Genomic DNA, 25,389 nt, shown 5'->3' with positions numbered 1-25,389 from the left:
AATTGTTATGTGGATTAAGAGAGGCAATGCATGGCCAGTAAAAAGGAGTCTGTAAGTGTCTGTTGACTCACCGTTTCCACTCTCTTTTCAGCTCCCTTAATCTTTTCCTTCCTGGCTCTCTTCAGTGTCAGTGTCTGCTCTCTACTCCCTTCGCCAGTTACCTCCCTCACCAGAATATTATGTCCTTTATAATGGCGGGGATTTTGTTTTGCTTTTCCACTGTATCCCCTGCATCTACAACAGTACGGACGTGTAGTAAATAGTGGTTGTATGAGTGAATCACTGCGTTTAATTATCATCACCACAGCACTCTCTACTGCTCTCTTCCCTTTTTTCCTTTCTACCTTTCTTTTCTCTTCAGTCTTCTTTTGTCTTCTTCCTAAGGGAACATGGATCTTTATAGACATCACAAGCCAATGGGAACAGTGTTTTCCTTTGTTAAGGAAACTGACTTAGAATATGTTGCATATGTTCTTCAAGTCTTAGCCATACCTATTGTCTGAGACAACCAACAAAATTGTTCTACATTCAGAGCTGTTCTAAAAGCCCGAGTATCTCAGAAGGCTGTAGCCTTCTTCATCCTTAAGCTTCTAGTGAGCAGTGTGGTTATGCCAGACACTGTATCAGGCATTGTGAATATAAAAATGAACACGTTTTCTTCCTGCCTTGAGGCTTTTTGTTTTTTACATTTTTATTGAGATGTAATTTACATGCTATAAAATTCACTCATTTAAATTGTACAATTCATGTGTGCCCAGCTAGCTCAGTCAGTAGAGCATGAGACTCTTAAAATGTACAATGCAGGTTTTTTTAGTGTATTAACAGAGTTTGCAACCATCACTACAATCTAAGTTTAGAACATTTTCATCACCCCCAAGAGAACCCCTGTACCCATTAGCATCTACCCTCCAGTCCCACCTCCCACCTCTTCTTAGGCAACCACAAATCTACTTTCTATCTCTATAGATTTGCCTGTTTGGGACATTTCATATAAATAGACTCATACAATATGTGGCCTTTTGCGTCTGACGTGTTTCACTTAGCACAATGTTTTCAAGGGTCATCCATATTGTAGCTTGTATCAGTACTTTATTCTTTTTTATGGCTGAATAATATTCTGTTGTGTGGATATACCACATTTTGTCTATCTGTTCATCAGTGGATGCACACTTGGATTGTTTCTGCTTTTTGGCTATTGGCTATTATGAATAATGCTGCTGTGAACATTTGTGTACAAGTTTTGCATGGACTTAAGTTTTTGTTTCTCCTGGGAAGAAACCTAGGAGTACAATTACAGAATCATATGGTAGCTCTATGTTTAACATTTTGAGGAACTACCAAACTGTTTTCCAAAGTGACTGCATCATTTTATATTTCCACCAGCAGTGAGTGAGAATTTCACTTTCTTCACATCTTCTCCAATACTTATCTGTCTTTTGTCTATAGCCATCCTAGTGAGTATAAAGTGACACCCCATTATGGCTTTGATTTGCATTTTTCTGATGAATAATGATCTTGAGCATCTTTTCATGTACTTGCTGACAATATGTATATCTCCTTTGGATAAAATGCCTATTCAAATCCTTTGCCCATTTTTTGAGTTATTTCTCTCTTTATTATTGAGTTATAAGAGTTCTTTATATAGGACCGGTCCCATGGTTAGTTTCTGTGCTCCACATTGGCGGCCCAGGGTTTCACTGGTTCAGATCCTGAGTGTGGGCGTAGCACCACTCATCAAGCCATACTGAGGCAGCATCCCACATAGCAGAGCCAGAAGGACCTACAACTAGAATATACAACTATGTACTGAGGGACTTTGAGAAGAAGAGGAAGGAAAAAAAAGAAGATTGGCAACAGATGTTAGCTCAGGTGCCAATCTTTATTAAAAAAAAGAGTTCTTTATATATTCTGGATGTAAGTTCCGAATCAAGTGATTTGCAAGTATTTTCTCTCATTCTGTGGATTGTCTTTTCACTTTCTTCATAGTGTTATTTGTAGCACAAAAGTTTTTTGATATAGTTCAACGTATCTATTTTTTTCTTTGGTTGCTTGTGCTTTTGGTGTTTATTTATTTAAGAAATCATCGCTTGGGGCCGGCCCTGTGGCCAAGAGGTTAAGTTTGTGCACTATGCTCTGGCGGCCCAGGGTTTCACCAGCTCGAATCCTGGGCGTGGACATGGCACTGCTCGTCAAGCCACACTGAGGCAGCATCCAACATGCCACAGCTAGAAAGACCCACAACTAAAAATACACGGCTATGTACCGGGGGGCTTTGGGAGAAAAAGGAAAAATAAAATCTTTAAAAAAAAAAAATCATTGCTTAACCCAAAGTCACAAAGATTTATAGTTTTAGTTCTTACATTTGGTTCTGTGATCCATTTTGAGTTAATTTTCTGTATTGTGTGAGGTAGGAATCTAGCTTCATTTTTTTGCATGTGGATATCTAGTTGTCCTGTCACTATTTGTTGATAAGACTATTCTTTTTCCATTTTATTGTCTTGCTGCCATTGTTGAAAATCAATTGAGCACAGACGTATGGGTTTATTTCTGTACTCTCAATTCTATTCCGTCGATGTCTTTGTCTATCCTATGACAGTAGCACATTGCCTTGATTACTGTAGGTTTGTAGTGAGGCGCTGAGTTTTTAAAGTAATTGAACTACTTACCATTCATGTCTGATTATGCAGCATGAAATAATTATGAATATATCATTAAATGTGCCATATTAACTTTTTAATAAGTTTTATTTGGTCGTAACAGTAAGCCATATGCATGTAAGTTCAGTTTTCATAGATCATGCCTTATGTAGTTTGGTTTTATGCTTATGCAGCATCTAAAAACAATTAAAGGAAGACATTGGTTGTAATTCACCTGCCATTACCTTTAAAGTGTCTCATAAGGGCAGTTGTGAGATTATCTTTTCATGGCTACTTGCCTTTTGAATATTCTGTCTACAAAAAAAAGTAACTTGAATTGTTCTTTTCATTCTGTGTGATTTATAGATTTTGTATGCTGAAACTTCTCAACCAGAAGAAAGGGCCTTCACAGTGTCCTTTGTGTAAGAATGATATAACCAAAAGGTATATAATTTGGGTAGTGATGGGAGGTTGGAAGCAACAACAGCGGGAAAAAGTAGAAATTCCTTAATAAGACAGCTGCTTTTCCTATCAAACTATTCATCAGCAGAAAAATGTATAAAAGGGTCTTTAGCTGACAGGGTAAATTATTTCTAAAGTCATTTTTATGCAAGTTTTATGGTATGTCTGCCTTATATAGATATGGCAATTCATTGCGTTTTTCTAATGCTTCTGGATGGTGCAAGCACTTGCAGTCCTGTGTAAAGTAGAACCGTACCACCCTGCCCCCATTGTCTCCTGATTCTGCTTTTATTTTTCTTCTTTGCATTTATTTCTACTTAATTGTTTACACACATACAATGTATGTTGTGAGACCCTCTGGCCAGGATGTAAGCTCTATTAGGGCACTGACTTTGCCTCAGTCAATATTGTTTTTCCAGTGTTTGGCACATAATAGTCACTCAGATATTTAAAGGAATAAAGGGATTATATTGTATCACAACTTTCCTAAGTGAAATCTCTCTTTGGACATTGTTATCTATCTGTGTTTTCAAAATAATATAATCGTGGTTTGACAGAAATCACTGAGAGGTTAAAGTGAGAGGTTGGGTGGATGGGGTTCAAATGTTAAGAATTGTAAGTTCTCTGTGCAATGGATTTATATCTACTAGGGATTCAGAGTACTATTGTATTTTAGATAGTTGTAGGCTTTTGGTAGACTCAAATGGCAGAAAAAATTATAAAAGCAATCAATACTGCCACACAGTTTATTCTGATGTCAATGATGTTTTGATTATAGTGTAATGTCACTAATGGCTCTGTTCTTTGAATATGGTTTTTCTGTTGCTGTATCTTTTAAAAAATTTGTTTACATGTCTTTCTTTATTTTAGTATTCTTAAAAAGCTGATAATCACTTGCTAAGTGTCTCTCAAACAATTTAATTTCAGAAGCCTCCAAGAAAGTACAAGATTTAGTCAACTTGTTGAAGAGCTGTTGAGAATCATTCATGCTTTTGAACTTGACACAGGACTGCAGTGTAAGTGTTGCATAGCCCCAGGGGCCAATACTCAAGTGACTTTCCATTAAAACTCAGGAAGTTTGTGCAGTTATTTTCTATGAATAGGTGATAAGAACTTTTGGTCTAGGTTAATTTTAGTTCTTTAATCTGTAATCTATTTTTTAAATCATTCTCACTGGTCTCACATCTTACTTTATCAATCCTAAGATGCACATTTTTCACATTTTAACATCTCCAAAATTGGGAGCAATTTACTATCAGTGGTGTGTCATTGTTTAATTGTATGTTTTCTTTCTTAGTGATAGAGAAAATGATAGTCCATCTGACATCATTGATATCTTAGATTCAGTGAAATATGGTATTAATAGGCAAATTTGTTAGTATTGAGGTGGAAACAAAGGAGTAGAAATAACTTTGGCAGTCTGTGTGTTTGTTCCTAGAAGTAGAATTTCCAAAGTTGATTTTTAAAAACCTTTAATGCTTTGTCTTAATACAACAAAGAGCATACACAGGATTTCTCTTGGTTCTTTGATTACAATTAACACATTTTTTTTCTAACGACAAAAATAATGTTTTCCCTTGTAATTCATAGTTGCACATAGTTATAGCTTTTCAAAAAAGGAAAATGACTCTCCTGAGCGTCTAAAGGAGGAAGTTTCTATCATCCAAAGTATGGGCTACCGAAACCGTGCCAAAAGACATCGACAGAGTGAACCTGAAAATCCTACCTTGGTAAAGCCATTTTCGTTTATTCTGGTAACATCTCTTCATTGAGCATTGTGAATTAGTGAATGTGGTAGATACTGATGGGTGTATGTAAAAAGTCGCTAAACAAGGTGAGGTGGTAAATAAAGTGGTTAGGCAAGTGTTGTAATGAGCAAGAGTTAGAGGAGTTGAGAGAGGGTCCGTGTACCTAACGTGGGTGAGAGACCTCGCAGGCCCTTCCCCTGCTTCCCCCATTCTGATGTGTGTCTAAAATAGCCACCTGGTCACTGACGGTTTTAAGCTTGCTAGTTTTTAAAATAACAATCTTCTGGCAATTCTCCAGGCATAAGGAAGTATCTTCTAATTTCCTGTGAAAAGTTGTCTGAGGAAAAGAAAAATCAGTTTTTAATGTTTGAAAATTGCTTCAACTTAAAAGGTATAATTGTCAAAGAAAATGCAGTTATTTGTTCAGTTGTTACTCGTATATAAATGAATAATGGAGATCTTAAAAATAATAGTTTTCTTGGAACCAGCATTCATTTTTCAGTAGATGTTGAAGTGCTCAAAAAGAAGAAGGAAAGCTTCATCAGAGTAATGTTGGGTTTTAAAATATTCTTTCTCGTATTGAACATTCTCAAGATTGCTGGGTTTTTATTCTTTTCATTCATCCTTTTTTAAAATTTATTTTCTCTTAGTTGCCAACCCTGTTATCATGTGATTGGAAATGTGTACTAAATGAATCTCATTCCCTTTTTATACTGTGACATCAAGTATTAGCTTCCAAATATGCTTTTCTCATACTTCAAAAAATTACAGATAATACCTGTTCAGTTTAGGAAAATTTAAAACAACAGAGAGAGGAAAAAATATTCAAACCACACGTAACTCATACATTTTGGTGTGTAGTTTGCCAAGTGTTTTTTCCAGGTGTCATAAATTTTAGCTAATTGATTATGGTCTATTTGTTTTGTCCATGACCTCAAGTTTCCCTTCAGGAAAAAAAAAAAGCACAGAACTGGCTAACACTTAGTTGATCATTCTTTACTGCTTAGCAGGAAACCAGTCTTAGTGTCCACCTCTCTAACCTTGGAATTGTGAGATCTCTGAGGACAAAGCAACAGATACAACCTCAGAATAAGTCTATCTACATTGAATTGGGTAAGAGTCTCAGATTTTGTAAGTTTAGAATAATGGTTGCTGGATTCTTTGTCTTACAGTTTTACCAAAAACCTTGGTCGTAATTTATACAACAGCAGGAAGCTTTGGAGAGTGAAAATAAAATAATTTTACTAGCCTTATGATGTGTTATAAATAACGTAAAAGATGCAGCTATCACCTTGAAGAACCTTACTTTATAAAGAGAGCAAAAGGAAGGCTGTCTGGTTTTAAGTATGTGTAAATATATTTTGGAAAGATGGAGAGTAGGGATAGGAAAGAACATGATGACTTGGCTACAGCATTTGGCAGGATCCAAGATAAATTGTACTAGACTAGAAAGACTTTTTTTTTTTTGAGATTTTTTTTTTCCCTTTTTCTCCCCCAAAGTCCCCTGGTACATAGTTGTATATTTTTAGTTGTAGGTCCTTCTAGTTGTGGCATGTGGTACGCCGCCTCAGCATGGCTTGACGTGCGGTAGTTGAAGTACAGTGCCATGTCCGCGCCCAGGATCCGAACCAGAGAAACCCTGGGCTGCCGAAGCAGAGCACACAAACCTAACCACTCGGCCACGGTGCCGGTCCCTAGACTAGAAAGACTTTTTTATTTTATTTTTTTAGGAAGATTAGTCCTGAGCTAACATCTTCTGCCAATCCTCCTCGTTTTGCTGAGGAAGACTGGCCCTGAGCTAACATCTATGTCCATCTTCCTCTCCTTTATATGTGGCACACCTACCACAGCATGGCTTTTGCCAAGCGGTGCCATGTCCACACCCGGGATCCGAACCGGCAAACCCCGGGCCACCGAAGCAGAATGTGTGCACTTAACCGCTGCGCCACCAGGCCAGCCTCTAGAAAGACTTTTAAGAAGAGCTGAGGGGCTGGCCCCGTGGCCGAGTGGTTAAGTTCGCGCACTCCGCTGCAGGCGGCCCAGTGTTTCGTTGGTTCCAGTCCTGGGTGCGGACATGGCACTGCTCGTTGGACCACGCTGAGGCAGCGTCCCACATGCCAAAACTGGAGGGACCCACAACGAAGAGTATATGACTATGTACTGGGGGGTTTTGGAGAGAAAAAGGAAAAAAATAAAATCTTTGAAGGAAAGAAAAAAAAGAAGAGCTGAGCTCCGTTCAAATAAGTCTTTCTAATTGTCTTATCTTATACAATATATTTATAATTGAAAATAGTGCCCTTCTTTTGGGCTCCCAAGTACCACTATATGTTTTCTACAGCACTTACTGGATTCTCTTGAACTTATCTGTATGTCTTTTCTCCTCTTAAGATCCTAAGTTCATAGATGACACATGTTGTGTCATAAAAATAATCAAAATAATTAAGGGTGAATATTTAGGAGCACTTAACTGTAATCCATGCGCTGTTGTGCTTTACTTTTTAATTCGTTTACGGCGCATGACAAACTACTGAGTTTGTTACTGTTATACTTATTTTACAGATGAGGAAATTAAGGCACAGAGAGGTTAAGAAATTTCTAGGAATTCTGACTTCAGAGTCTGTGCTTGTAACCACTTCTCTGTATTGCCTGACATGTGTATCACTACTGCCATAGAGTGGGTGCTCAGTAAATATTTCTTGAATGAATATCTGTTTTGCAAAAAGTACATTTTTTTAATTTAACCTTTTCAATAAAAATCCTTTTATTGATTTATTATTTGGGGGTATTGGGGGAATTTTTTTAGGATCTGATTCTTCTGAAGATACAGTTAATAAGGCAAGTTATTGCAGGTGAGTCAAAGAGGACTTTTGTCTATGAAGCTGGCATTTTTGTATTTAGTTAATATTAAGGATTGGTATTTCTTTAGGTTAGAATCATGGCATTGGAGTAGACCTTAAAGATCATCTGCTCATTTTATAGCTGAGAAAACACCCTTTTTGTTTGATTTCTTTCTTTCGTTCCTTTTTTTTTTTTTTGGTGAGGAAGATTGTCCATGAGCTAACATCTGTTGCCAGTCTTCCTCTTTTTTTTTTTTTCCTCCCCAAAGCCCCAGTACATAGTTGTATATCCTAGTTGTAGGTCATCCTAGTTCTTCTATGTGGGATGCCACCACAGCATGACTTGATGAGTGGTGAATAGGTCTGTGCCCAGGATCCTAACTGGCTAACCCTGGGCTGCTGAAGCAGAGCATGTGAACTTAACCACTCCGCCATGGGGCTGGCCCATTTGATTTCTTAAAGAGTCTGTAAGAGCTTAAAATATCAGTAGAACTCCACACAGACTTGCTTCTAGTAGCAGGTTGTGCTCTAGCTTAGTTCCTCATGTACAGTAATATTGACACAGTGGGAATTGTGGCAGGTGAAAACATTAGAGGACTCTTATTTTCACTTCTTTCCTTCCTCTGTTCCTTAATTCCATCTATCCTTCAAACTTTGTCTATATAAATTATACGATAATCTACAAACAACTCTCAGCTGGGTTACCTGTCAAATTACTTTCCATAGGATTATCGTTTGACCCTGAGATCTGTGATGGTTTATCTGAACAATGATGGTGTCATTGCCAATCAGATTTTATTTGCAGATGGCTTTTTCCTAATCTTTGAATTAGAAGGAAATGGTTTTTAGCCTGAAAAGAAGCGCAGAAGGCAGTGTTGGCAAGTGGTGCATTCTTTGCCTCCACTGGAATGTCTCCTCCATCCCAGTGTTCCCTTTATTTAGATATACTTTTAAGTTTTGTTGGGTTTTTCTTTACTGTCTTTTGTCTTTGTCTTCTAGCTGTCATTTAAATTTTGGTTCTCATTTGTGTGTCCATAAAGCAATGTTCTACACTACTGCTGTGATTTTTGTGACTGTGTGTCCTGAGTCTTTGACCATTCCATTTTGACTAGAAGTTACTAAAGGAGAGAATAGATTTCAAAAAGTGAATCAAATTGATCCGCTTATTGCAGCCCTAGAATGCTTCATCTTGCTCATTTGACAACTCTGTGGGCATATAACTAGTGTTTCTCATTAAGGCTTCTGTCTTTTCTCCATAGTTTGGGAGACCACGAATTGTTACAAATCACTCCTCAAGGAGCCAGGGCTGAAGCCAGTTTGAATCCTACAAAAAAGGGTAATGGCAAATCTTCTCAACTTAACAGGTAGTGAAGAAAGAATGGTTAGTTGCAGTACTGTAATTAGATTATTCTGAAGACCATTTGGGACATTTATAATTCACATCTCTTGGCAGAGCTAGAATATCATTCTTTCTCAGATGTCATGGTACAGCCTGATCTATTTCAATGGCACTAGACTGATGTGATTATAATAGTACCCTGTGTGACTGGTTGTTGCCTTTTATTTTTAATTGATATGTTTGTGCTTCATCTTTTGCATACTGGTATTTAAATATAGGGAGGATGAGTGTGAAGATAGAACAGAGTACTGCATATCTGATGCCCAAACAGTTTGCTTTTAATTCACTGTTAGAGGTTAGGAAAGTAAGAGATGTGGTTTATGAGTAGGGAGAATTCTGAAGTTAAAATTTTAATTATCTTGAGTGGAAATAATGAGAATCTAGATAAATAGGAATTAAGCGAAAGAGTGTGAGCTACATCTTCAGTATACTTGGTAGTTTATGAGGTTAGTTTCTCTAAAAATAGTGAGTTGCTTCATTTCCACCCTTAAGTTGTATTAAGTTCATATTTTTCAATGATAATTCACTTTTTAAGCACCTTGTTGTTTTTGTATACTTTCAGCTGCTTGTGAGTTTTCTGAGAAGGCCATAACAAATATTGAACATCATCAATCCAGTAATAAAGATTTGACCACCACTGAGAAGCATGCAGCTGAGAAGCATCCAGAAAAGTATCAGGGTATTTCTGTTTCAAACTTGCATGTGGAGCCATGTGGCACAAATACTCATGCCAGCTCATTGCAGCATGAGAACAGCAGTTTATTACTCACTAAAGACAGAATGAATGTAGAAAAGGCTGAATTCTGTAATAAAAGCAAACAGCCTGGCTTAGCAAAGAGCCAACAGAGCAGATGGGCTGAAAGTAAGGAAACATGTAATGATAGGCAGGCCCCCAACTCAGAGGAAAAGCTAGTTCTGAATGCTGATCCGCTGTATGGGAGAGAAGAACTGAATAAGCAGAAACCTCCACGCTCTGACAGTCCTAGAGACTCCCAAGATGTTCCTTGGATAACACTGAATAGTAGCATACAGAAAGTTAATGAGTGGTTTTCCAGAAGTGAGGAAATGTTAACTTCTGATGACTCATGTGACAGAGGGCCTGAATCAAATACAGAAGTAGCTGGTGCAGTAGAAGTTCCAAATGAAGTACGTGGATATTCTGGTTCTTCAGAGAAAATAGACTTAATGGCCGGTGATCCTTCTAGTGCTTTAATATGTGAAAGTGAAAGAGTCCGCTCCAAACCGGTAGAGAATAATATTGAAGATAGAATATTTGGGAAAACCTATCGGAGGAAGGCAAGCTTCCCTAACTTGAGCCACATAACTGAAGATCTAATTATAGGGGCATCTGCTATAGAACCTCAGATTACACAAGAGCGTCCACTCACAAATAGACTGAAGCATAAAAGGAGAACGTCATCAGGCCTTCATCCTGAGGATTTTATCAAGAAAGTAGATTTGGCAGTTGTCCAAAAGACTCCTGAAAAGATAATTGAGGGAACTGACCAAATAGAGCAGAACAGTCATGTGATGCATATTACTCCTAATGGTCATGGGAATGAAACAAAAGGCGATTATGTTCAGAACGAGAAAAACGCTAACCTAACAGAATCATTGGAGACAGAATCTGCTTTCAGAACTAAAGCTGAACCTATAAGCAGCAGCATAGGCAATCTGGAACTGGAATTAAATATCCACAGTTCAAAAGCACCTAAGAAGAATAGGCTGAGGAGGAAGTCTTGTACCAAGCAGATTCATGCACTTGAACTAGTAGTCAGTAAAAATCCAAGCCCACCTAATCATACTGAACTACAAATCGATAGTTGTTCTAGTAGTGAAGAGATGAAGAAAAAAAATTCTGACCAAATGCCGGTCAGACACAGCAAAAAGCTTCAACTCATGGAAGATAAAGAACCTGCCACTGGAGCCGAAAAGAGTAACAAGCCAAATGAACAAATAAATAAAAGACTTGCCAGTGATGCTTTTCCAGAGCTAAAATTAACAAACATACCTGGTTTTTTTACTAACTGTTCAAGTTCTAATAAACTTCATGAGTTTGTCAATCCTAGCCTTCAAAGAGAAGAAATAGAACAGAACCTAGGAGCAAATCAACTGTCTAATAGTGCCAAAGACCCCAAAGATCTGATATTAAGTGGAGGAAAATGTTTGCAAGCTGAAAGATCTGTAGAGAGTTCCGGTATTTCATTGGTACCTGATACTGATTATGGGACTCAGGATAGTATCTCACTGCTGGAAGCTGACACCCTAGGGAAGGCAAAAACAGCACCAAATCAATGTGCAAATCTATGCGCAGCAATTGAAAACCCCAAGGAACTTACCCATGATTGTTCTAAGGATACTAGAAATGATACACAGGGCGTTAAGGATCCATTGAGACGTGAAGTTAACCACACTCAGGAGACAAGCATAGAAATGGAAGAGAGTGAATTTGATACGCAGTATCTACAGAATATGTTCAAGGTTTCAAAGCGTCAGTCATTTGCTCTGTTTTCAAATCCAGGAAGTCCAGAAAAGAAGTGTGCAACAGTCAGTGCCCACTCCAGGTCCTTAAGGAAACGAAGTCCAAAAGTCACTCTTAAATGTGGACAAAAAGAAGGAAAGGAGGGAAAGAAAGAGTCTAAAATCAAGAATGTGCAGTCAGTTCACACAACTGTGGGCTTTCCTGTGATTTGTCAGAAAGATAAGAAGCCAGGTGACTATGTCAAATGTAGCACAAAAGAAGCCTCTAGGCTTTGTCAGTCATCTCAGTTCAGAGGCAACGAAACTGAACTTATTACTGCAAATAAACATGGAATTTCACAAAACCCATATTATATACCATCACTTTCTCCCATCAGGTCATCTGTTAAAACTGTATGTCAGAAAAACCTGCCAGAGGGAAAGCTTGAGGAACAGTCACTGTCACCTGAAAGAGCAATGGGAAATGAGAGCATTGTTCAAAGTACAGTGAGCACAATTAGCCAAAATAACATTAGAGAAAGCACATTGAAAGAAGTCAGCTCAAGCAGTATTAATGAAGTAGGCTCTAGTATTAATGAAGTAGGTTCCAGTGGTGAACACATTCAAGCAGAACTAGGCAGAAACAGAGGACCTAAATTAAATGCTATTCTCAGATTAGGTCTTATGCAACCTGAAGTCTATAAGCAAAGTCTTCCTATAAGTAATTGTAAACATCCGGAAATAAAAAGGCAAGGAGAAAATGAAGTAGTTCAGGCTGTTAACGCAGACTTTTCTCCGTGTCTAATTTCAGATAACCTAGAACAACCTATGGGAAGTAGTTGTGCTTCTCAGGTTTGTTCTGAGACACCTGATGACCTGTTAAATGATGACGAAATAAAGGAAAATATCAGCTTTGCTGAAAGTGGCGTTAAGGAAAGATCTGCCGTTTTTAGCAAAAGCGTCCAGAAAGGAAAGTTCAGAAGGAGTCCTAGCCCTATAGGCCGTACGTGTTTGGCTCAGGGTCACCAAAGACGGGCCAGGAAATTAGAGTCCTCAGAAGAGAACACGTCTAGTGAGGATGAAGAGCTTCCCTGCTTCCAACACTTACTATTTGGTAAAGTAACCAATCTACCTTCTCAATCTACCAGCCATGCTGCTGCCACGGAAGGTCTGTCTAAGAAAACAGAGGAGAGCCTAGTATCATTGCAGAATAGCTTAGATGACTGCAGTCACCAGGTGGCGTTGGCAGAGGCATGCCAGGAACATCACCTGAGTGAGGAAGCGAGATGTTCCGGTAGCTTATTTTCTTCCCAGTGCAGTGCGTTGGAAGACTTGCCCGCTAATACGAACACCCAGGAGCCTGTCTTGATGTTTGATCCTCCTTCCAAACAAGTGAGGGAACAATCTGAAAACCACGAAGTTGTGAGTGACAAGGAATTGGTTTCAGATGATGATGAACGGGAACCTGGCCTGGAAGAGGATAGTCACCACGAAGAGCAGAGTGTGGATTCAATCTTAGGTATTGGAACCAGGTTTTCATGTTTGCCCCCGTCTATTTTATAGAAATGAGCTAAATGTTTATACCTTTTGGGGAGCAGCACGTTTTACGATTTTCCAAGTACAAGTAAAGTAACTGCTTCTTAAACTTTAAACATTTTCCTCCTAAGGTGCTTTTCCTCAAAAGTCCTTCATTCATTTAGAACACCTTTTCTATTTGAATGAGATTTAATGCCCGGATTCTTGGTGGACTTGCTTCTGGTTTTCATTGTTATGATTTCTAAGAAATCCAGGTGTCCCAAAACAAGGATGGTAATCATTTTATGTGACATGAAAGTGAAATTTGTCCTGCCAATGGGAAGAAACAGATGCAGCAAGTTGCAGTATTTGCTGTCTGTTTTTACATCAGAATCCATCTTTATTATCATTTCAGATGAAGTAGCGTCCGGGTATGTGAGTGAAACAAATCTCTCGGAAGACTGTTCAGGGCTCTCCTCTCAGAGTGATATTTTAACCACTCAGGTAAAAAGCATGTGTGGATGTGTGCTTCTGGTGTCCTCTGCATTCAGTAATATGCATTCCGCATTCTTACATTTGCTTATATCATCCTTTAGAATTAATGGTGTAACAGTTGTGTGTGGTACCTTGTCTCCTCAAATTAGATTGTAAGCATCTGGATGGAACTTATGCTACTTTTTATTGCGTACACACACACACACACATATACATATACATATACCACGTAGCTCACTGCAGAACACAAAATACTGAATTTAATGAATAAGCTAAATCTTCAAAACCCATTTGCCCTATAGCAAAAACATATACAAAAGCACTACTGTATCAAAGAGAGAGGTGTGTTTATTCTCAGTGCCAAATTGGAGCCTACAGAGTTCTCTTCCTATTAGAGACTTTGTAGCCTTTCACTGTTTTGTTGATATTTCTTTCCATCTTTTCTTTTTGAATCTGCTGGTTGTTTGTTCTTTAGTGCCTATAAGTCCTCTTTTTTCTTCAGAAGGAATGTACACAATTTTATTTCCTGTACCCATTGGTCAAGACCAATGTTTTGGTGACTTTTGAAGGGGATTGCAGTTTTGTCATATCTACAACATTTGGTAACATGAATGTTTCATCACTCTAGGGAGAATAGTCTACCAGAAAAAGTGTTCTCTATCATAACATTTAAAAATTAACGTTACCTCCTTGTAGAACCTGGCTCTGTCTCCTAATTTTTATATTGTAGAAGTGGCACCAAAATTTTCCAAGTTCTCATATTCAAAAATTCTGGCCCATGTCAGCTTATTTTTTTCAGAATGTGCACACAGTGATTGCTGGTGGTAATAGTGGTGAGAGCTCTATACCTGGCCGTGTTACTCTAGGCAATTTACTTATCTTCTCTGAACTGTAATAGGCACATTCTTAAAGTGAAGAATCCTGGACTGCCTTGAATCATCCTGCCACGACTTCTTTTTCTCATCTAAATCTTAAATGCATCTTCAGCTGCCAGCAAGTGAATGACATTTTTTCTGAACTTCCTGAAGTGCCAGGATAGATAAAACTGAGAAAGGCCTGATAGTCTTCTAAAGTTATACATGTGCATCATAGAAAACTTAGAAAATACAGATAAAGAAAAATTATCCATGGATGAATCTTGAAAACCTTGTTAAGTGAAATAAGCCAGACACTACAGGACAAATATTATATGATTCCACTTATAAGAGGTACCTAGAATAGTCAAATCCGTAGAGATAGAAAGTAGAATAGTACTTGGGTCGGGGGGACGAGATGGGGAGTTACTGTTTATTGGGGACAGAATTTCAGTTTGGGATGATGAAAAAGTTCTGGAGAGAGACAGTGATGATGGTTGGCAACAATGTGAAAATATTTAATGCCACTGACTATATACTTAAAAATGGTAAATTTTATCACAATTTATAAAGTCATCCAAAGAGGATAGTTTGGTAAATTTTAGCATTTATTTCTGGAAAGATACACAGAAGACGGGTAATAATTGGCCTTCAGGTGGGGAAATAGATGACTGAAGAGAAGAGGAAGAAGGAAGCCTTACTTTTCTCTGAATATCCTTTTGCACCTTGAATTTTATACCAAGCGCTTATATTAACTATTTAAAAAATTAAATTCTATGAGTTATCTAGACAAAATTCCTATTAACTTATTGGTATATATTCTTCCACTCTTCCTGTATGTGCACTGGGGTATATGTGTATACCTTATCTTTAAAGATATTCAGATAATACTCTACATACTTACATTGTAATGTAGTTTTTGCTATGTCATTAAATTTTCTTCAATGAGTTTATTTTTAGGATATACCATGATTTATTCAATCAGAGTCAGAGACACAGTTTGCTATTTTGCACAGCACTGGAGTAGTATATTGATAGCTAAAAATTTGCCCACATCCCCAATGATTTCCTTAGTATAAATTCCTGGGACTGGAATTTTTGGTCTTTTTTTTTTTTGAGGAAGATTAGCCCTGAGCTAACATCTCCTGCCAATCCTCCTCTTTTTGCTGAGGAAGCCTGGCCCTGAGCTAACATCCGTGCCCATCTTCCTCTACTTTATATATGGGACGCCTACCACAGCATGGGTTGCCAAGCAGTGCCGTGTCCGCACTTGGGATCCTAACTGACGAACCCTGAACCAATCTGTGCTCTTTCAGCCTCTCTGGTACTTGGTAGTTCCCATTTTCCTGTACCTTTGCCCACACTGGGTGGTATCCAGTTTTAAAATATTCTAAATCTTGGCATTGCTATGAGGACTACAAAGAGAGAGGGCTTGTCTTCTACTGCCCATTTTCTATGCAGAGCAAATCCCTCTAGCCTGCTGGAGTCAGGAGAAAACCTTTGAGATGACTGCCTGTTCTGTACCTGAGTTCTCACCAGTATTCTCCACTTCTGCAGGATTGCCATGGTGACTAAATTAATGAAAAGACTTAGGAGGCCTTTTCTCTGTTTGCAATTCCTATGATTCTTTCTGGGAATGGATTTGGGGCTCTGTCAATATGCCTTTCACCTTTTTGTCCTTTGTGTTTTAAAGTAGGTTGGAGTGTTCCTGATCAGCAGTTTCTGATTCCATCTGCCTTAGCCATATTCTGTTATATTTAACATTCAATAAACTACCTCCTTGTTTTTTATATTCCTGATCTTATTCCCAGAGATATGTCTATTTGTTCAAGATTCATTTTGCAAAGTGTTTTTATCAAGCATCTACTCAAAACAGAGCTAGTCAGATATTAGGGCTAACTTGAATCTAGAGTAGCACAGACAGGCAGAATGAAGTGGGATCTTTCCCTCTCTGTTATACAGAACTGAGGAGAAGTATATATAAGAGACAGAGAAATCCTAATTTGGTATCATTAGCATCTGTTTTTTATCAAAGACTGATTAACTATATTCATTTGGTAACTCATTTCTGCATTAAACATTTACTGAGTACTTACTGTCTGCTAGGTATTGGGGATACAAAAATGATTAAGGAAAGATTCCTCCCATCAAGGAGGGTCATATATTCCACTTTAGTATACTAACGCATGAGCAGTATAAATGAAGTAGTGAGGGATCCCCTGTTCTGACGGGATGTATTGGTGAGGACTTCCAAAGGAGACATTCGAGCTGGGCTTTGAAAGATGAGAAGAATTTTTCCAAGTTGGAAAGAGAAGGGAGGCAGCAATCGAGGCAAAGGCACAGAGGCATGAAATGCCCACAAAGCACAGAGTTGTCCTGAGTGACTGGAAAACAGAGCATATGGGTAGTTTTGGGGAGAAATAAGAGATAAGATGGGGCTATGAAGGGCTTTTTGAATGCTATGCTTAGGAATTTGGACTTTATCCTGAGGGCAATAATGAGTGCTAATTATATAGTGTTCAGAAAGTATTAACTTATTATCTGAGCAGTGGCATACCGCCAAGGTCCTTATGGAAGAAAGAGACATGATAAACATGGCTTTTAGGGAACTTCCACAGTAATGTAGCTGTATTAAAAGTAGAGATCAGAGTAGCATGGTGGGAATAGAAAAGAAGAGGAGGGCTAATTCAAGAAAGACTTAAGAATTAGAATCAAGAAAACTTGGTCACCAATTTGGGTTTGGTCTCCCAAGTGTATCTGGCCGATTGCCTACAGGGGAATTTGTCTAAGTTATAAAGTAATTCCTCTGGGAAACCCAAAGGAAAGTTATCTAACTATAATTCTCCCATTACTATTTTTGGATTTTCTAACCTGTTGAACAGCTATGTAGAGGTTAGATGTGATGTTCCTGACAGTAGTGCCTAAAACAGCTTCTGAAGCTTATTGGAAATCTGTGTGGTGTCATTCCAGATTTACTGAGGCAAGCCTTTGGCTAGGGTTTGATCAGTGAAGGAACTACTCACAAGCACCACGTGGTGGCAATGGCGCTGCTGCAGACTTTGGCAGCAAAGCAGTCTCAGGGTAGCAGTGGAAGCCTTTGTGAAACTGGGAATACGTTTTCTGCTCATAAAAACCTCCTGAAAACTGAACTCAGTGTAGCAGGAGAAAGTACGTGGTGTTTTTAGTAGTGGGCAAAGTCATTTTCAAGGATCAGAAGAAGAAGAAACGGAGGGTGAAACAATCTGTGTTTCCCCTGGGTTTGCTGGCAACCACTGATGCTCCTTCTAAAAGTAATGAAGAAGTGTATGTTTTGGAAAGCTCCTTACTTACCAAATACTTTGCTTATCAAAACCCTTAGATTTAGCAGAGTTTTTCTTAAAATGGAGAAATAAACCTCAGGAGCCCCATAAGCTAGAAGAGCCCGTTATCTTGAATTGAAAACAACAGCTGCTCTCACAGGCTTTCCTAGGGCTCTTTCTGTTGGATCCTTCCCTCTAGCAGGTCCTGCTCTGTGATCTCCAGGTACCCTGTCCCCATCCAGAAAGGCAGAACCATGAGAACTGTATGCCCAACACTAGGACAGTGCCTGGCATCTAAGAGATGGTCAACAAGTAGCTGTTGAATGAACAAATAGATAAATTAATGAATTAGCTCTTTACTGTTTCCGTTAGAAACTAAATGTTCAGAGACTCCCAGAAAAGGAAGAGTCCTCACAAACCAGAAATCAGACATTTTTATATAGACTAACCAAAGTCTCTTGTGAGTTCCACAATACCAAATCTTTGAAACACAGCCTGTGTGAAATGTTAACAGAATCATGCTAATTTTAAATATCAAAAGTGTTTAAGTACCATAATTCTTTTTCACTCCTTAGCTTTAAAAGAAAATAACTATTTTCAAAAGGACATCACAATAAAGCAAGTCTATTTGGGAGAGTTTGAGGAATTTTTTTTCCTCCTCTAACATTCTGAAATAATTCCATGGGCATTAATTGCATGAATATGCTTGGATTAAAAGGTGTTCAACCAGAACTCATAATTCCATACTAGATGATTTTAATTCCCATACTAAAATTAATTGTTGTGACATATTCTTGCTTTCTGGCAAGTTTCTAAAAGAGTGCAACTTTCTTGGTGTCATTTCTTGTGTTTGCAGCAGAGGGATACCATGCAAGATAACCTGATAAAGCTTCAGCAGAAGATGGCCGAGCTGGAAGCTGTGTTAGAGCAGCACGGGAGCCAGCCTTCTAACCGCTCCCCTTCCCTCATAGCTGATTCTTGTGCCTCTGAGGACCTGCTAAATCCAGAACAAAACACATCAGAAAGAGGTTTGTAATATTGGCCAAACAATGTTATCTTAAGCAAAATTCTTCCCTCCCTAAGCCTTTCTCCTCCTGAAAAGTGTGGACCTAACGCCAACATTTTATGATCTTTGCTCAGCATGTATTTGCTGAGTCACTCCGTGGGTAATTTTAGAGCCTTGGTTCTAGTCCCTGCTCACAGCTAATTTACCATTCAGACGGACGAAGACAGTCATTAAGTATCATTGACTGAGTACCTACAGTGAGGAGATGCCATGGAGAGCTATAGGAAGCTGAGTGTAATGGGGGAGATTGGAAATAGGTAACCCTATCATATTAGAAAGCTTATAAAAAAACACTCAGACATATTCCTTATAACACTGGTGTTAGATCACAAAGCCCTATTTAATGCGCTTTCTGGTTTATAGGGAGAGTTGTCCTATACTTTAGGAACCGCACCTCGATCCACAGAAAGCCCAACTGTGCGGTAGCCAGGTGCTCTATAACAACATTATAGTTATCAACACGTCACATGTACCTCTGAGAGGAGGCATTTGGAGTAGTCAGGCAGGTGGAGTTGATCAGAACTGTCTTCCTATAAGAAGTGAGCACTGAGCTGAGGAATAACATGGCATAAATGAAGGAAAGTGAGATGGAAATTTGAGTTTTTAATTGAGTTTTTAATTGCTGCCTTGTGAAAGGCAGCACATCAGACAGGTTTTTAAATAGGTGCAAATACGTAGGCACGTAGTTGAGAGGCCAGGCACAGGCATGGCTTCCAGAGGGGGAGCTGGTGCTTAGTAACAGGTAAGTCTGGTGAGCCCTCCCAAAGTGTTCTTCACTACCTTCTCAGTGATGCCTACTCAGACAACTTAGTGTTAAATTTCTTTTCTTCATCACTCCCTTCCCCAGTCCTACTGGGGGCCATGGGGCCTTCCTTTGAGTCTTTCTAGGAATTCAAGTCTTAATTATTCAGAATAGTGGCCTTGGTCCCAGAGTGTGCCTTGCAGTATTTTTATGTTCAGCGAGAAACAGTAGCTCATGCATGAGAAGCTGGGAACTCTGTTGCTATGGCAGTGATTAAAAATGTATTTCCTTAAATGCTTTCTTTGTAACTATATCTTCATTTAATTCATCTCCCAAATAATGAAGTCCAAAGTCTCATCCTCAGACAATTCTTTTCTTTGGGGTGCTTTCACCATCTTCAGTCTAAAAGCAGACTAGTCTTTCGATTTTAACGCACGAGCTATAAAATGTTATTGTCTGGTTTTGAACGTGTGTGTAAATCTACTGTCTCATCTTTGGGGGTGTGTATATGTTTATTTTTTCCTGAAGATCTGTAGACAAAGTGTTTCTTTGTGGCTTGCTTGCTTTTTAATTTTAAATTTCATAAGTGCTTATTTTTATGTATTCTATTTTGCTATGGATTTGAAAACCTTTTTGAAAATTTCTTCTGAATCTCTATATAAAACATTTTTGTTAGGAGCTGTTACTCTATCCTTTGTAGTACACTTATTCATTGGTCTACTTTCTCATGAAATTGTCACATCCTCAGAGTTCTGAGATAGGTGGGTAAATGCTGAGAGGAGGGAGGAGAGGCTTATGAGAATTTCCTGGTTAAAAAAAAGAAGTTCTCCTCTCGCAACTCCATAGAGAGTGTCTTCCATGACCACTCGTATTTGCATAACTTGAACATGTGTTCAAATGCTACTTCTTAATGAGATCTACCATAACTGCTGTGTTTTTTGTTGTAACTTTTACCTCTCTGACTTTTCCAGCCCTACTTTACTCTGTTATACTGTTATTTTTTTCACAGCCCTTATTAACTTTTAACAATCTGTAATTTGTTTTCTGTATTGTTTAGAGTTCCTCTTTACCTCCTACTAGAATGTAGGCCCATGAGGGCAGAGAACCCTTAGCCCTGGCCCTGGAACACAGTAGGTGCTCAATGAATGTTTTAATTCGCATGATTAAAACTCTGAAACCCACCCCAGACTTACGGAAAGGAAATTTCTGGGTATGGATTGTGGAATTTTGTGGCTTTATTTCTGAAATGTTTTGAGCATCAACTTAATACCAACTTAAGTTTTGTGCATTTTTCCCTCTTAAATTGGTGTGAGTCTAACTGAAATTCAAGCAAACTTCCTTTTTTTTTTTTTGAGGAAGATTAACCCTCAGCTAACTGCTGCCAATCCTCCTCTTTTTGCTGAGGAAGACTGGCCCTGTGCTAACATCCATGCCCATCTTCCTCTGCTTTCTATGTGGGACGCCTGCCACGGCATGGTTTGCCAAGTGGTGCCATGTCCGCACCTGGGATCTGAACCGGCAAACCCCGGGCTGCCGAAGCAGAACGTGCGCACTTAACCACTGTGCCACCAGGCCGGCCCCTCAAGCAAACTTCTTAATCTTTGGAAAAGGAGTTTTGTTTACCTTCAGCTGTACTAATGACATATATTTTTAATAAACTTTTTATTTTTGAATAAGTTTAGATTTACAGAAAAGGAGCAATGATAGTACAGAGAGTTCCTACAGGGACTCTACCCCCTACCTAGTTTCAGTCTCCCCTAATGTTGTCATCTTGGTTACCGTGGCACTTGTGTCAGCAGAAACCAACATTGGTACATTACTAGTAACGAGTGAAACTCGAGGCTAAGTCATAGTTGACTAATGTTTATTTTTTAAGATCCAGTATTCTTAAAGATGACAAAAGTCCCTTTTTTTAGGGTCTTTACATCAATGTCTTGCCCTCAGCATAGATCTGCCCTACTGTTTATCTAAGGGTCATTCCCAAGCCTGCATAATACTTTTGTGCAAATGTATATACTTACCTGTTATAAATTATGTGTACCTCTTTCTGCAGGTAAAGCTATTTCACATCAGGCACTTTGTTGTTTTCTTTCTCCTGGATTACCTGTCATTCATAAAGCAAACATTAGCATTTGTAAGATCATAGCCTGTTAAGTGGAAGTGATTTGCAAACAGCCGAGCTTTTCTGTTCTGCAGTATGCTCATTCCTGGAAGCACTTGTTAAAAATTCCTAGGCTCCTCCCCTGGAAATTCGGAATCAGTTGGGGTGGGGGAGTTATGCACTTTTTAAAGCTGAATTTCATTATGGGTTCTGTATTTTATAGTTTTTCATTTCTTAATATCTCCTTCCTTCATCCCCAGTGTCTTTTCCTTTGATTCTTCCGAATACTTTGCACAGTGCTTAGCAGCTAATAGGCAGAAGAGTTATCAAATGTTTGGTCTGGCCCATATTCCCTACCCATGAAGAACATAACATGTTAAGACCACCAGCTGAGAGAATGATTTAAGGGGGACTATGGTACTGTTCCAGTACTGGGGCTCCAGATCCCTGCATCTATGAAATAAGGATTAAGGAAAAAGAAGAGCAGAAAAGTTTTGCCCTGTGTTTTTTAGGTGCTATTGAGTTACTGAATCCTAACTCAGCTTATCTTATCTTCTTCCTGGAAGTAGCTTGAACCCCACTGTAGTGAAAAGGGGAACTCATCTGCTAAGCATTCAGGTGATCGAATGACTTTTTTTTTTTAAGATTTTATTTTTTTCCTTTTTCTCCCCAAAGCCCCCCGGTACATAGTTGTATATTCTTCGTTGTGGTATGTGGGACGCTGCCTCAGTGTGGTTTGCTGAGCAGTGCCATGTCGGCGCCCAGGATTCGAACCAACGAAACACTGGGCTGCCTGGAGCGGAACGCGCAAACTTCACCACTCGGCCATAGGGCCAGCCTCTGATCGAATGACTTTTTAATATCTTTGTCTGAGGCTTCCCCCGACTCTTTCACTTTTTGTTTAAACCCTTTCCAGTGGTTAATTCTTTTTGGTGTGATTCCTCAGAGACTGCACATTACCTTTTATGAGTTATCACCCTATATTTGGGGGGAAATGGTGCCTATATTAGAAGGCTTTACATACCCTGTTGAAAGAAAAATCTGCTGGTTCAGGGTTAGACCCTGCTTCCTTTCAGCAGCTGGTAGCTCCAGGCAGAGTTCTTGTGTTCCTAGAAACTCAGGTCCAGAAAAGATGAGCATAAAGGAAACTACAAATAATGCATTTGAGGATTAACTCAGGAAATCAATGATTATTTCCCCCAAGCTACCCAGTGTCTTAAAAAACAGTTTAATTAAGCTAGCCATTTGTTTAAAATTTTCTGCCTCAATTTATGGATTTTAGCTTTTCTAATAAAAGCTCAAAATAAATTAGTCATCAATGACTTTTTAATGGATAGATGACATTTGTAATTTTTAAGTACTTGTTTTTGCTCTTTAAGTATTTCTGTCTTTAACCCACTTCCTAGAAAGCAGTGGCACAATAATACATTTGGAGGAATTAATAAATAAAAAGGATGTACTAACATGCCAGAACTTTGCCTTGGGTCTGTTTTGTGTGTTTTCCTTTTTTGTGCTGTTTTATCATTATTTCCATGTATTACTTCAAGGTTTCTTATCAGTTGGCACTTTGGTTTTTTTGTGTGTATTGGTTTCTTGGCTTTTTTCCTAGTAATTGAAAATGTGAAGAAAAACGTCACCTGTTTTTTCTTTCTCATCTGACTCTGCCCCTCTTGTATCCCCCCATGTGCAAAAGATCAAACCCCTGTCCTATCCAGTCTTTGATGTGGAGGCAATAGAGATGGAAAAGGAAATGTGCCTTTGCGTTTTCCAGTACTTTCTCTTTCCTATTATCTAAAGCGATCTGAGTATAATTTATTTTGCTGCAAAGATAAAAATTCATTTCCTATTCTTGTTTCCTTATTCAGGGCCAAAAAATATAAATATAGGGTTTTTTCAACCTTATCTCAGCTAGGTATCTGCATTTACTCAGTCTTAAAGTGTTCCTTTTTGTTGTCATTATTATTTTTCAGTTATTTAGTTCCAGTTGGTGCTACATCACTTGTGTTTGTAAAATTCCGTAGGACATACTTATTTAAAAACCAATTTGATTGTCACAGATTGCCGCTTTTGAAAAAATCGCTATCTTCACCTGAATTATCACCATTAGGAGAAGGCAGTAAAATTGATTTTTTGTTTTCTTATTCCATTTAAAGCAGTATTAACTTCAGAGAAAAGTAGTGAATATCCTATAAGCCAGAATCCAGAAAACCTTTCTGCTGACAAGTTTCAAATATCTCTGGATAGTTCCACCAGTAAAAATAGAGAACCAGAAATGGAAAGGTAAGAAGTAATAAACGTCAAGTTGTAGTATCTAAGTAATACCTTTACTTATATTGAACTCTTAGTGTTAAATTTTTTTACCCTACTTTCTCTAGTTTTCTGTACTCAGACATTTCTAACCTCTCAATGCTCTAGGACACTTCGTTTAATTGCATATGGCTTTTTGGACGTAATAAGGCATGAGCTACAACATGAGAAATGCTCAGTAGATCTGTTCCTTCTGGAGGTCAGAATAAAATACAGAACTGAAAGCTAAACAAGGCTGGAGGCTGACAGTTGACTCCTCCAAGGCAGTCCTTGCCCTAATTGAAGTTTTTGCCTTTCTAGAAAAAGTTTAACTTGATTTACCCCAGGAAATATTCAGAATATCTTTCAGAGATGTCTTTTCAAGTCACTATTGAAATAAGACTGTATAACACTTTATATTTTCAAAAATACTTTACCTACTTCCTCATTGGCTCTTTACAACAGCAGTGAGCGTAGAAGGATGAGTCCTGGACTATTATTCCTATTTGATAGTTCAGGAAAGAGTCTCAGAGCCGTTAGAGTCACACATCTCACACTCTAGGAAGGAAAAGGAATTCATATTTATTGAGTTCCTACTGAGTGTGTGTACATTTTTTACTTATCTTTCTGGGAGTAGTGACAAGTTGTCAATAATTTAATCACATCATCTTTTCCAAGCCTCTTGGACTAGACTGAGGATATATTTTTTAAGGCTGGGGTACTGGCATTGTGGCTGTGACAGAGAATGGAAAGATCTGGCCTCCACAGGCACTAGACCCATGTTTAGAGGTAATGACCTTATTGCCATGCTTTAACCAATTGAGCTAACCATCCATTTAATATTCAGACTAAATATTCCTGCTCCTCCCCCTCCCCACTGTACCCTATAGAGACTTCTATTAGAGAACCTACTCATTCGTTGAACTTCCTCCATCTACTAGACTACTTGAGAGCAGCACTTCTGGTCTTGCTCATCTTTAATCCTCAGGGCCTATCTTCAGTGCCTGACTGACTCATAGTAAACACCTAATAATTGTTTGAATTTATTAGCTATCTCTGAGGTCCTTTAAATCTGTTAATAAATATCTTATTCAGCAAAATTCTAAACACCTGAATGAGTAGAACAATTATGGGTGCATTTGCTCTTCTAACAATGTTTTATAGCTGATGTTTGTGTTTAGAATGACTTTGGACATTGAAAAGGCAGGAGGTAGGGATCATTCTGTGAATTTTGCCAAAACTGAGTAGGAAGAATGAGTGTAGTGATGTCACAATTAATCAACTGTCTCTCTTCATGAGAGATCTGATTCTAAAATCCATTTGGACTCAAGTGGAATAGTGTATAGAATTTGAGTGAGTGGCAATAGATAATTCGGTGAAATTTACTGACATGCTTTTAAACAGCTAGGAGATATACTGCTTCAGACCAGACCCTAAGGGGAGATGTTATCTGTCAGCCCTGACAGGTTGGCAGGCATCATGAATCCAG

At 38.5% G+C, this 25,389-nt stretch overlaps 1 protein-coding gene across 9 annotated transcripts in view; it reads left to right on the top strand.

The window, feature by feature from the left end:
• BRCA1 (BRCA1 DNA repair associated) overlaps positions 1-25,389 on the top strand; it is a 55,865-nt gene that overhangs the window by 12,390 nt on the left and 18,086 nt on the right. For 2 of the 9 annotated variants that reach the window (XM_070483373.1, XM_070483374.1), the window contains exons 4-14: positions 3,003-3,080; positions 4,026-4,114; positions 4,689-4,828; positions 5,857-5,959; positions 7,650-7,695; positions 8,943-9,019; positions 9,645-9,761; positions 12,354-13,061; positions 13,473-13,561; positions 18,562-18,733; positions 23,768-23,894. In XM_070483373.1, the coding sequence (XP_070339474.1) occupies positions 3,003-3,080; positions 4,026-4,114; positions 4,689-4,828; positions 5,857-5,959; positions 7,650-7,695; positions 8,943-9,019; positions 9,645-9,761; positions 12,354-13,061; positions 13,473-13,561; positions 18,562-18,733; positions 23,768-23,894 (1,746 nt within the window). Of the gene's footprint in view, positions 1-3,002; positions 3,081-4,025; positions 4,115-4,688; positions 4,829-5,853; positions 5,960-7,649; positions 7,696-8,942; positions 9,020-9,644; positions 13,062-13,472; positions 13,562-18,561; positions 18,734-23,767; positions 23,895-25,389 lie in introns of all 9 variants that reach the window. The other 7 variants (XM_070483372.1, XM_070483376.1, XM_070483375.1 and 4 more) reach the window with 7 other exon arrangements.

The sequence above is a fragment of the Equus asinus genome, chromosome 13 (genome assembly GCF_041296235.1).
Source record: "Equus asinus isolate D_3611 breed Donkey chromosome 13, EquAss-T2T_v2, whole genome shotgun sequence".
Taxonomy (NCBI): domain Eukaryota; kingdom Metazoa; phylum Chordata; class Mammalia; order Perissodactyla; family Equidae; genus Equus; species Equus asinus.
The sequence above is the reverse complement of the archived record's forward strand: the minus strand, read 5'-3'. Positions and strand labels throughout refer to the sequence as shown.